The sequence below is a fragment of the Sciurus carolinensis genome, chromosome 8 (assembly GCF_902686445.1).
Source record: "Sciurus carolinensis chromosome 8, mSciCar1.2, whole genome shotgun sequence".
Lineage (NCBI taxonomy): Eukaryota > Metazoa > Chordata > Mammalia > Rodentia > Sciuridae > Sciurus > Sciurus carolinensis.
Window position 1 is genome coordinate 54,866,968 of NC_062220.1, and position 12,660 is coordinate 54,879,627.

General features: G+C 36.7%; 1 protein-coding gene across 3 annotated transcripts in view; it reads right to left on the reverse strand.

Annotated features, from left to right (window-relative positions):
* Window positions 1–12,660, reverse strand: part of Grm3 (glutamate metabotropic receptor 3) — a 204,875-nt gene that overhangs the window by 18,207 nt on the left and 174,008 nt on the right. For all 3 annotated transcript variants that reach the window (XM_047562724.1, XM_047562725.1, XM_047562726.1), the window contains one exon: window positions 5,004–6,070. In XM_047562724.1, the coding sequence (XP_047418680.1) occupies window positions 5,004–6,070 (1,067 nt within the window). The remainder of the gene's footprint in view (window positions 1–5,003; window positions 6,071–12,660) is intronic.

The following is a 12,660-nucleotide window of genomic DNA, read 5'->3' on the forward strand; positions in this document are numbered from 1 at the left end:
TAAGCTAGGAGTACCAGCCAGAAAGCTATTGGCCCTGACATTCTGAGTCAATGAATTGCCAAAGTTGAAATGAATAGTAATAGTAAGGATGACCTCATCATCCAGTTTAGGCTTTTGGGTCCACAAAAACATTGGGATCTTTGTTTGACAAGCCACAAGTAGCTCTTCGGTGCTTAAAACTGAAAGCAAATGTGTCTTGCTTACTGTCATGGAGCTGTTCTTTTCCATCAGCATTCCTGACTCCACCTCCCTGTTCACCCTGATTTTAGCTGCTTTAGGAGAAAGATGCTTAAGGTTAGAACCAAAGTTTCTCTCTCATGAAGGGTGGTTGAAGTCTATATGCACCACACCAAATCTGCTGGGGAACTTCAGAGACGGGAGGAGTTCAAGATTTTATTCTGTATTGTATATAGATACCCATATCACCCTCCAACTAGACCTGTCAGGGGAAAGGCAGGCCTGGGAGAAGGAGGCATCTGAGGCACTTGTTTCAGATGCAAATTTATGAGGACACAAAAACAAATAATATTTTAATGTAATATTTTTTTAAATTAATGGTAAAACCCATGATGAACACAACATGAATACTTTAAATAACCATTGGATCAGTAACAGTACCAGGCCATGGCATATTCAATTCTAATACAAAAAGAAAAATTAGTAATTTTGATCTTATCTTGATTACTGAGTATGCAGGTATCACCTAGTTCACTTTGCATTATTCTGTGGAAATTGGGACTCAGGGAATCCCCACAAATGCTGATGCTATTGCTACTGCTCTGGTTGTAAGAAAGTTGTTTGTCTATGAATCAGGAATCTCGACTCTTCTGCTAGCCTTCCTGTAACTGTGTGGCAGTCTAGCTCTATAGATTGCACACAGAAAAAGAACCTTTCATAGTGGGGTGTGGTGGCACATGCCTGTAAGCCCAGCGATTCAGGAGACAAAGGCAGGAGGATCACAGGTTTGAGGTCAGCCTTGGCAACCTAGCAGGACCCTGTCCTAAATAAATAAATAAATATATAAGAAAGAGCTGGGGATGTATTTCAAAGGGAAGCACCCTGGGTTCAATCCCCAGTACCCAAAATGAAAAACTGAAAACCAACTTTCACAGTTCTCACGGGGTTCTATCTCCACTTCCAGTCATTCCTGATGTAGTTGCTGAAGGCTAGGCTCTGTCCTACCAAAGCAGCCTAACCAGTCTCCCTATTCCTGCCTTTTCTTTTTCTTTCCATCATACAAAGAGTCTTTATAGCACCTTGATGTTTTTTCCTTAAAATGTAAGCTCAGAGTTACCTCTGCTTGAAAAATTTTAAATGGTTTCCTTTTCCATATAAAATATATTTATTTTTTGCTATGGCCTGTGAAGTTCTATGTGATCTAACTCCCCTGCCTACCTCTCACACCAAGTCACTCTTCCAGTTGCTCATAAAACTATAGTCATGAGAGTCTTTCTTTTCTGAGACATTTTGCAAAAATGTGTTTGTACTTGCTGTTTCTTCTGCCTAGCACACAGAATTCCAACTGTGGCATGAGTTAGCCTGCATTTTCACTCATTCATTATTAACTCTCCATTTCTATCCTCCCCTACTCCCCACCAGACTGTAAGTTACAAAAGAGGAGGAACTTTTCTATGCTGATAGCTCTATCTCCAAAGTCTATAAGTGTTCAAATACTCCACTGAAAGAATATTGTGAAATGGGCACAAGCAAAGTAGGGGTGACAAACATTTTGTTTGAAAGAATTTAATATTTGATATATTTTTAAAAATCTTCAACATAGTCAAAATGAGTAAGTTGGAATTGCATTGTAAGTACTTGAACCTTGTTAGAATTCTAGAGTGACCTCCAAGGTCTCTGCCTACTGTAGGTAGAGTGCTTTACCTGTCCTAGCCCCAACAACAGTCCAGTATCTTCATACTGGAAGTATGGCCCTTTGTCTAGCAGGATCTGCATTCCCCAAGAGCTTGTTAGAAATCCAGATTTGAGGAACCCATCCCTTCTTACTGTATCAGAATCTTTATTTTGACAAAGTCCGCAGGTGATTTGTACTCACATTAATGTTTGAGACACTGTAGTAACTCCCTTTTCAAGAAAAAAAATTAAAATCCCATCGCACACCACTGCATGAGTTAGCCTGCATTTTCATTCATTTATTATTTACTCTCCATTTCTATTCCCCACTAGACAGTAAGTTACAAAAAAGGAGGGACTTTTCTATGTGGAAAGCTGTATCTCCAAGGTCTGTATGAGTTCAAATATTTTTGGAAAATGTGAATGAACAAAATACTTAGCAATTACTCTTAGTGATTCCTTTGTGGATCATTTTCCACATAAACATTGTCTAGGTTTTATTTATGCAGTTTAAAGTATGTATTTTGATTCCCAATGACTCAATGATTGATTCTTAATCTAAGAGGTTTTGGTTGTAATACAGCAGGAGATGACCTGGAAAAATTTTCAAAGGGCCTTTGAATTTTTGCCTTTTTACCTAATTCTTGCTTGCTCTGTCTTGGATGCCTGCAATAGCTTCGATTAGTCCTCCTAGTTCTAGTCTCTTCATCAAATCTGTCCTTCACATTTAAGATAGATAAGTTTGTGGTACAGTATCAAGGGCATGGATTTGGATCAGAAAAACTTGTCCTATTATTTCTTAACTGTGCCACCTGGGAAGTTAATTATCCTCTGAGTTTGTTTATTCATTTCTCTGATGGATAATAAAATTTGCTTTCCAGGGTGTTAATGAGGATAAGTGAGCTCATGTATGCAAAGCACCCAGCAGAGTAAGTTGAACAGGAGGGAATTGTGAATTCTTGCCCTCTTACCTTGCATTATGTCTCTTTTTGTCTAAGCACTAACCAACCAAAAGAAAGCAAGACAAATTTTTTAAAACTCAAGACTTCAAAGCCTTTAATCATTATCTAAATGAAATCCCCTGCTGGTATAATCTGGCCAAATTGACTATTTCCATTCAGTTTTCACTAGACCCACCCTTCCCACAACCCATTTTCCACTGAGTAAGACAAATAAAACTGCTTTCTGGTTGATTCATTCCTGTCATGTCTCAGCACTATTCCCTGTGATCTCTGCCTTCCTTAACTGTACCTGCCCACTAAGGTATGGGGGAAAATCCCACATCTTCAAGAAGTATCCTTGGAGAGACTAAACTCTTAATGATCTGTTTTTTAAAGTCCATAGACATTGAGTTCATATCACCAGTTTAATTATAAGCTATTCTAGGTTAATCTTGAATTATTTCATCTAATGGCATGAATGAATTTATAAAGACTCAAGTGGTATAAGGGCATTAAAATACATTAAAAGTAGTTTTCCAATTTAATCTTCAGACTCTAAAAGTTCAAACTGCCCTGTGGTTCATAGATTTTTTTTCCTTTGATTTTGCTGACCCAGTGCTAGTGTTACCTTTTCTTAAAGATTTTTTAAGTTTTTTATAGGTAGACTTAAAATGCTTATCCCAACACCAAACTTATGGTCTCAATTTTTATTGTTCATCCTCTAGCACAGTCCACAGGTTTGTGTCACATAGTTGTGAATAATTTAAATAAACTATATATGTTAAGCTTTACCAACCTCTTGGAGGCAACCTCTTGATCTAATGCTTTGAATAGATTTTCTTTCTTTTTCGTTTTCTTTTTGATATTTTCCTTCTTTTTTAAAGCATTGTTTTAACTGACAAAAATTGTTTATGTATATCACATACAACATGATGTTTTGAAGTATGAATATATTGTGTAATGGTTAAATTGTGTTAATTGATATGCAATATCTCACATACTTACCATTGTGTGTGTGTGTGTGTTTGTGTGTGTTGAGAACATTTGAAATTTCAGTCTTTGAGTGACTTACTAAGAGTGTTATTAACTGTAACCACCATGATATACATAGATATTTTGAATTTTTTCCTTCCTATCTGAAATTTTGTATCTGTTTTGTCTTCCTTTTGGGATGCAATTTTCTAGGTTTTGACAAGTAAGAATTGCTGGTAAATAGATTTGGGGATTATTATACCTATGGGGCATTTCATTTTGTAAAGTCATGTATAACAAGGAAACTATTATGCCTCTGGAAAATTTTAATTTCTGATGATTTAAGAAATATGGTGAATAAAAACCAATTGCCCAAGGAGAAAAAATTCTTACACTTATCCATTGTAGGATACCAATGTCAGAATTTTTAATGTAAAAATAACTAATGAATGGTTTCAACAATTTGGGAAGTTATGATAGAATGATGAAGTTTCTTTTAGAAGAAATGGTAATTATATGGGAGTTCAGAAATTTAAACTCTATGTTACTAAGACTGTGAATAATGACTTACTTAGGTCTTGTATATGCACAGTAAAAATTTTGAGTAGTTCATGGACTCTCAGTTTCTATACATACACACATAACATATTTGAACATAAAACTAAAATTTTAGAAAAGGCATAACAAATTAACATTGCATTTTAATCTGCTTTTGGGAAGTAATGAAGCATAATGAATTTTTTAGATCTTTTAACTGGTCCTGGATTAATGTCACAAATATATTTTCATTTGCAGATAGATCTATTGTTGCAGATGGATTCTCTTCTGTTTAATTTGAAGGATTCTTATTAGGTTCTTACTGATTATGTCTTATTCTATTTTCAATGGCTTTTTAAATTTAATTTAAAAAATTTATGTGTATGTATTATATTTCCTTTACTACTAGATTTTACATGGCTTGAATAACTACAGCATTTACATTTATTTTCCCCACTGTGCCTAGAACAGTGCTCTGAAAAATACTGGTACTAATGAAAGGCTGTAAAAACCTACTGAATTAATTTTTATGTATAATTTCAAGGTTTGTCATGGCACTTGCATGTACTTAACTTGTTCCTGAGATGAAATAAAAACATTCTATTTCCACTTCTACACTCCACAACACTGACAAGGTAAAACAACAAAGGAATGAAGAAACTAGTCAAAACAAAGAAGAGAAGAAACTAATCAAAGACTTACTCTGTAGTCGCTCGATGTCACATAAAATATAGGGAGGAAGGCCAACCAGATGATGCAAGTGGTATACATGGTAAAACCTATGAACTTGGCTTCGTTGAAGTTTTCCGGGCACTTCCTCGTTTTGAAGGCATACACAGTGCATAGGATCACCAGGATCACATCGTAGGTAAGAGAGATCAGCATGCTGGAATCTCTGACATTGCATTTTAAGATGACTGTTTCCCGCTTCTCAGGAAGGGTATACCTCCTGGTGCCTGGAGTCTCCAGGATGAGCCACACAGACACTACTACAATTTGCACCAGTATCAGACCCAGGCAGATGAAAACCTGCGAACTGGGACTGATGAATTTGGGCCTCTGAGCGCCGTTCTTGACACCATCGAAGATGCGGGCGATGCAGTTTGTCTTGGTCAGCAGGGCTGAATAACAGACAGCAAAGGAGGTCCCCAACCCCAGCCGGCGCAATGCACAGATGACGGGTGACGGTTTGGCAATGAAAAAAAATGTCATGCAATATGACAGGCCAACCCCAAACAACAAGATATAGCAGAGTTCCCGGCCTGATGCTTTGACCAAGGGTGTGTTGTTGTGCTTGATAAACACAGTTACAACCATGCATGTACACATAAAACCCAGGCAGGCAATGGAGACTGGGCCAATGGCCCAGGCATCTTCCCACTTGATGTAGTCCTCGGGAAGATTAAAGCATCCAGACAGATCTGCGGTGGGCCACTGTCCGGGCCCACAATCCATACAGGTAAACTCATCAGCCAGGTATTCGTAGGGCTCACAGGGGATGCAAATCCAGCAGCAGACATCCCCTGGTTGCATGTTCTTCATTTCATTGGGGGCACAAGGGTCACTGCACTGGGAAGTGGGGATTGAGTTCCGGGACCAGTGGATAGAGTCAACATCTAGTGATAAAGTTTCTGCCCAGTGACCAACCTTCAAGTAGGAATACTTTCCACCCACGAACTGGAAATTGAACACGTTGTATCGTCCCATCCCATCTCCATAAGTGTCAAACTTGACGATGCTATCTGCACCTTGATTTGGGTTGAATGGAGCTGTGATAGGTAGAATGAAAGAGGGAAAAAAAGAACACTTGTTTAGGTGTCTTATATGTGATCAGTCAATTACTATATGTCATACACTTAGCAAAATTGCAATAACAGAATGGGGACTCCAAGGCTGACACAATTTATCCGTTAACATTGAAAATTACACATCAAAAGCTACTAGAGTACTTATGCATTCATAAATTCACTCAACATTACTGAGTGTCTAGGGGGTGCCACGTGCCAGTGATAAAAATGAGTACAATACAGTGCTGCCTTCAGAGGAGCTTATTATGTAACAGAGGAACTGGCAAACAGGTCATCATCCTCTGTGTGTTGTGTAAATATTCTTTGCTTGAAAGATTTCACAATAGGAATTGGATATAATTTCATGTCTCACTACATATTTATGTATAGCTACCAAAATGTATTCAATCCTTGTGGGGTATGGTAGTGCATGCCTACAATCCCAGTGACTAGGGAGGCTGAGGCAAGAGGATCACAAGTTTGAGGGCAGCTTCAGCAACTTAGCCAAGACCTTGTTTCAAAATAAAAATAAAAAAGCACTGGTGGTACACTCGATGGTGGAGTGCCCCTGGGTTCAATCCCTAGTATCATACACACACACACACACACACACACACACACACAATATTTCACATCAAAATTTGCATGAAATTATAAAATTAATAGGACAAATTTTAGAAGAATTTGGGAAAAATTTTCTCGTTATAGATGTATGATACAGTTCTTTAATACAGTGCAAATGAATCAGAGAAAAAATGAAATCCACTCAGAATGTTTCAATCCTAAAGTTTTACTATTTTGGAGTATAATTACCCTGACTACATATATGTATGTGTCTATATATATCATATTCCTTTGTACATAAATACCTGGATATCATACAGGTACCCACAGTATGTAGAATATAGGTAAATATTTGTTAAAATTTGTTCCTTTGTGTGAAGGGTCAGCAGCACTCAGAAAATGGTCTGCTGAAAACCCTGTTCCTTTCCTATATCTCCCTGCAAGTCCCTGGGAGCAGCAGATTTCTGAGCATCTACACTTCTCTCCTAGTTGCAGTTTGTCTTGTCTCTCTTGCTGATGTCTGCTGCCACTCTGATTACCTTTGTTTTTTGGTACTAAGATTTTAACCAGGGACGCTTAACCACTGAGCACATCCCCAGTCTGGTTTTTGTTTATTTATTTATTTATTTATTTATTTATTTATTTATTTATCTATCTATCTATTTATTTATTGAGACAGGTCTTTGCTAAGTTGCTGAGGCTGACCTTGAACATGTGATCCCCTTGCCTCAGCCTCTCAAGTTACTGGGATTACAGGTGTGTGCCACTGTATCTGACCCTGATCACCTTTTTGTTTAAGTTTCTCTAGAACAATTTATTATTATTATATTTTAGTTTGCATGTATTAAGTGTCTTAGAAATATTACCCTTAAGTAATAGAGCTCTAGAGAAAGACCACTGACTCAGAAGGGAAGTTTTATTTAATATGTCAGTCTCTGAGTTAGCCTGTTCACCTCCCAACTATGGATGCTGCTCTCTTATGCTTGTTAGGGTGTAATTGTCTTTGCAATATGGCTGAAGCTTTCCATTTAGCATGAGACCAAGTCTGTGAATCTGTGATCACTTATTTTTATGCCACCTACTCTGATCCACTGTGCACTTACTATTTCACACTGCCTGTCTTTACTCTTTCCTGGGACTTAGAAGAGGAATCATGCTGCTGTCTCTGTGGTACATAAACACACATAGTTAGAATAGGTTTGTGAATGTGACACTGACTCATAAATATATGGAGAAATCAACAGAGTAAGAATAAGATATTTATAAATCAACCCAGTACATGCTAGAATTTTGCTTATGATAAAGGTGGCATCTCAAACAAGTAAAGAAAGATATTTAAAACATAATATTAGGCAACTGTTTTGTGAATTGAAAAAAAAAATTGAATTGGTATCTCCTAACTTATGCCCAAATAAGTTTTGAAAGGATCATGGTTTTATATGTGAAAAATAAAACCATTATAAATTTCTAGAAATAAAGAAGGCAAATTAACATTGAAGTGGGAGAAATCCTTTTTCACCACTACCAAAAGTGCAGGAACATATCACAAAATCTAACCATATGACCTTTTAAAAAAAAACTCTGAATAACAACAAACATAACAGAAGAGCACAAATTACAACTAATACTACAAATTACAACTCAAATTGAAGAAAATGGGCAAATTTCTAATACATAAAGGATTCTAATAACACAGTAGAAAAAAGGTCAAAGGTATAAATAAGTATTTCATCAAAAAGGATAATCAAATTATTCTTAAGCATGAGTCAAAATATAGAAAAAAAGGGTTGGGGAGATAGCTCAGTCGGTAGGGTGCTTGCCTTGCAAGCACAAGTCCCTAGGTTCGATCCCCAGCACCGCAAAAAAAGAAAAAAAAAAAAAAATAGAAAAAAAGCAAGAGGTAAAATAATAGTCCTTCAAAGATGTCATGTTCTCAACTTCCAGAATCTGAGAATGTTAGCCAACAATAAAGAATTAAGGTTGCAGGTGGAATTAAGGTTGTTAATCAGCTGACTCACAGTAGGTAGATCATTTTGTTTTATCTGGATAAGCCCAATGTAATGAATCAGGATTCTTAAATGTGGAAGAAGGCGGCAGAAGTTCCAGTGTCCTAGTGATGAATAGGAGGAGGGTGAGCCTGACCTTGGTGGCTTTGAATACAGAAAGGTCTTTGTATGTGGACGGCTGAGAGAAAATGGAAAGGCAGAAAAATGGATCCTCTGCTCGGGCCCTCAGGAAAGAATGCAGCCCCATGGAACTTTGCTTTTTAGCCCAGTAACATTCATTTTGGACTTCAAACCTCCAGAAATGTTAAATAATGAACTTATATTGCTTTAAAATATCATGTTTGTAGTAATTTGTCACAGCATCAGTAGGAAACTATATGCACAGATGAACTATTTTGTGTTTGCAACATGTGTTCTGTTAATGAGACTGTAGTGAAGCAAGAACTCTTACCCTGAAGTTGGGTGTATAAATTAGTACACCTCTACCTGAGGATATTGACAAGATTTTCAAAATGGCAGATGCTTTAACTTTTGACTTAGTAATTTTAATTTGTGGTATGTATTCCATAGATTCCCCTACATGTGAATGATGTTTTTATAATGATATTTACTGAAGGACCATTTGTAGTAGAAAAAAATTGGAAATAACCCAGTTGTTTATAAATAGATTTCATTAATAATAAATACAGCAGAATATTACATTGGTATGAAAAGAAGGAAGTGTTCTGTGTTGTGCACTATGGACATGATAGAAAACCTAAGTCACATTGCTATGTGTGAAAAAATAAGGTGTTCAATTTGCTATGTATAATGTAAATAGGGAAAACAAAATAATTTATTCTTCTTTCTTCTTTCATGTGTATACAAGAACTCTGAAAGGATGCCTAAGATTAGTGGTTACCTACAGACAAGAGATAGGGAACAGATAGGTGGATAGCAAAGCAAAGATAGGAGGGAAATTTTCGGTGAATGTCATCTCATACTTTTTGTATCTTAAAGCATTAAAATATTTTATCTATTCAAAAATTAAATAATTTAAAGTAAAACATAAGTGGACAAATATCACCAGACACTTGAACAAACTTCTAACCTGAAAGAGAAAAACTGGAAAAAAAATTCAAAGCAAAACAGAATTAACTAGGAGAGAATAGGGATGATTCAGGGAGCAAAGACAAAGCCTTTAAAACATTAATATATCCAGAGAGAGAAACAAAGAGGTTACATCTATGAGAGGTACAGAATCATCTCAAGAAGGAACAGAGAATAAGAATGAGCTTTTGGAAATGACATAGCAGAAACAAATTCTATATAAGGATTGAAAGATTAATATGAGCAAACCCTCAAAGTTTGAACAAAATGCTGCGAAGAAAGTAGAAAATATAACAGATAAAGGATCATGGTGTGGAATTTCAATATTCAACCAACAGGTATTAGAGAAAGACAGAAAGAGAAGGTAGAGGACATTTCAAGAGTCAAAAGGGACACTGGTAGGGAGAGGACGTGGTTTGGGGAAAGGTGAGGCAAAAAATGTTTCTTTCTCTTATATGTATTGTGTTAGTGTAAAAATTAAGTACATATATTATTTTACAAAAACAAATTATGAAGTTAAAGTAGAATCATTGAACAAGGTCAGGCAGAACAGTTTATAAAGTAAATTATGAAAATAATACTGCTGCAAATATAATAAATGCTTGAAAATTATAACAATGCTTGAAAAGCATTTATGATACATGATCATTTGTGGTGAATAAATAAACAGTACTTTGGGTGGAATGTTATTGTTTAATAAAAGTTTACCTTTTATGAAATTTGTTTTGTTAAATTGTAAAATATGAAACAAAATGTGGTCCATTGTCTAAATCCTTTAAATTTATAAAGCCCATAAAGTACTTCAAATGAATACATTACAAATTCCAAACAAAAATTAATTGCCAGAGAAGTGCCTTGATTCTTAGTATGGAATACAAGGTGGCAGTATCTACACTAGAATGGAAAAGGTGAACCACATCTGTAAAATATTCTATAAGTGAGAATAGTTCTGTTCTTGAGCAGAGATCACAAACACAACATTGGCCTTGGGTGCTCTTGGCAAACTCTCAGGTGTTGTTGGCGTGACTTCAAGTGGCAAAGCAGAGGCCCGGGTGTACTGATCCCATTGCCTTCCTGATGCATTTACAGTTGCCTCTGGGTCAGATGACTCACTAGGGAACTGGCTAACGCCAGTGAACTGGAACCATGATTCTCTAGCAATCAGTCATATAGCTCTTTCGTGTGAGAAAACTCTGGAGAGTTTTGCTGTTTCTCAACTTGGGTCTCACCAAGAGAATAAACATCAATCAGAATGGAAAAATAAATCACTTCACCTTTCACTGGTATTGCAGTAGCATGAAAGAGCCCAGACTAAAAGGATGAAAGAAAGAACAACCAGAAAGATGGTAGGATTTTTTGAAAAAGAATTTACAACCTTCTCCAACATTGAATTCCAAGTCCCTTATCATTCTAATGCCTCAAAATCAGGTACTCGTTTTCAGAAGGAACCTGTTCTGGCCTCAGGTCAAAAGAATGGTTTCTCAGTATAGCTCATTATCCAATTAGCTCCAATATCAGCATCGAATGAATTTATTTGAAAGGTTTAATACCAAGGTGACTAACCCTCCTAGGACCCATTTGATAGAGATGAGTCAAGTCTATTCCTTAGAAATATCACAGGTCAATAGCAGGACAAAATTAAATTGGTTCTTTATTTTTTTTTTCTTTTCAGACAAAGTCCAATTAAGGTAAGACAATAATGTGACTCATAAGAGGCCTTCAGTAATGGGACTATTGCCTCCATTGCCAGGGGTCACATTCCTAAGTACCAATGAAGATTGCAAAAGCTGCTAGCAGCAACATAGCTCCAATTGGACACTGAAGTGTCTGTGAACTAATCTGAGGAAATGCAATACAGATGTTGGTGAGAAGAGAGAAGATGGCATCTCCCTTGAAAGACTACATTAGAAGTCCAGAGGTGAAGAAATCAAATCCTTTGGCTAGAGCAGCCAAAATGTTTTACAAACATCATGTAGCAAGAAGATAGGAAATAAGAATGAATCCCTGGCTGTCAGCAATTAACCTACTGATTAGGAACAAAGTCACTGAAGTATTTCTCAGTTATTGACTGAGTACAGCATCTGGGACAGAGCACCACTTAGATGCCTTAGGTGCGTGGTAAGAACCTAATATGCACAGGGAAGATGAGTTTTGAGAAAAGATCCAAAAAAGTGCATTGTGTTTTTTAAGATGCTATCATTTTTGAAAAGGGCTCTCTTCAGTTCCCATGAAGAGTTAGTATGGCTAATCTACTACCAGTGATTAGTACATTAGGGCTGTCATCAAAGTACCACAAACTGGGTGGCTTGAAATGATGGAGATTTGTTGTCTCACAGTTCTGTATGAAATCAAGGTGTTGGCAGGGTTGGGTCCTCTGAGAGTGGGCATGGAAATCTGTTCCATGCTTCTCTTCTGGCTTCTGGTGGTTGCCAGACATCTTTTGTGTCCCTTGGCTTATAGATGCATCACTACAATTTTCCATCTTTATGGGGTGAGCTCCCTGTCTGTGTGTCCAAATTTTCCCTCTTCAGAAGGACACTAGTGATGCTGGATTCAGGTCCATATGAATGAACTCTTCAACTTAGTTACTTCTGTGAAGAATCTATTCTCAAATAGTCACATTCTGAGTTGCCAGGGATATGGCTTCACAAATACAGTGTCTTTATGGAAAGGATATAATCCATCCCAAACCAATCATGTACTATTTTGCCTGATGTTGAGGTTTATTCTAATGTAACCATAAAGTGGGTCTTGTTTTGTATTTAACAGCTTTTGTTCAAAATTAAGTTTTGTGAGATTTATTCATGGAGTGATGAGAAGCCACAGTTGGTTAATTTTTAATGATGCATAGCATTTAATCATATGATGTGCCAAATTATTTTTTCTATTCTTCTGTTGGTGGACATTTCTTTC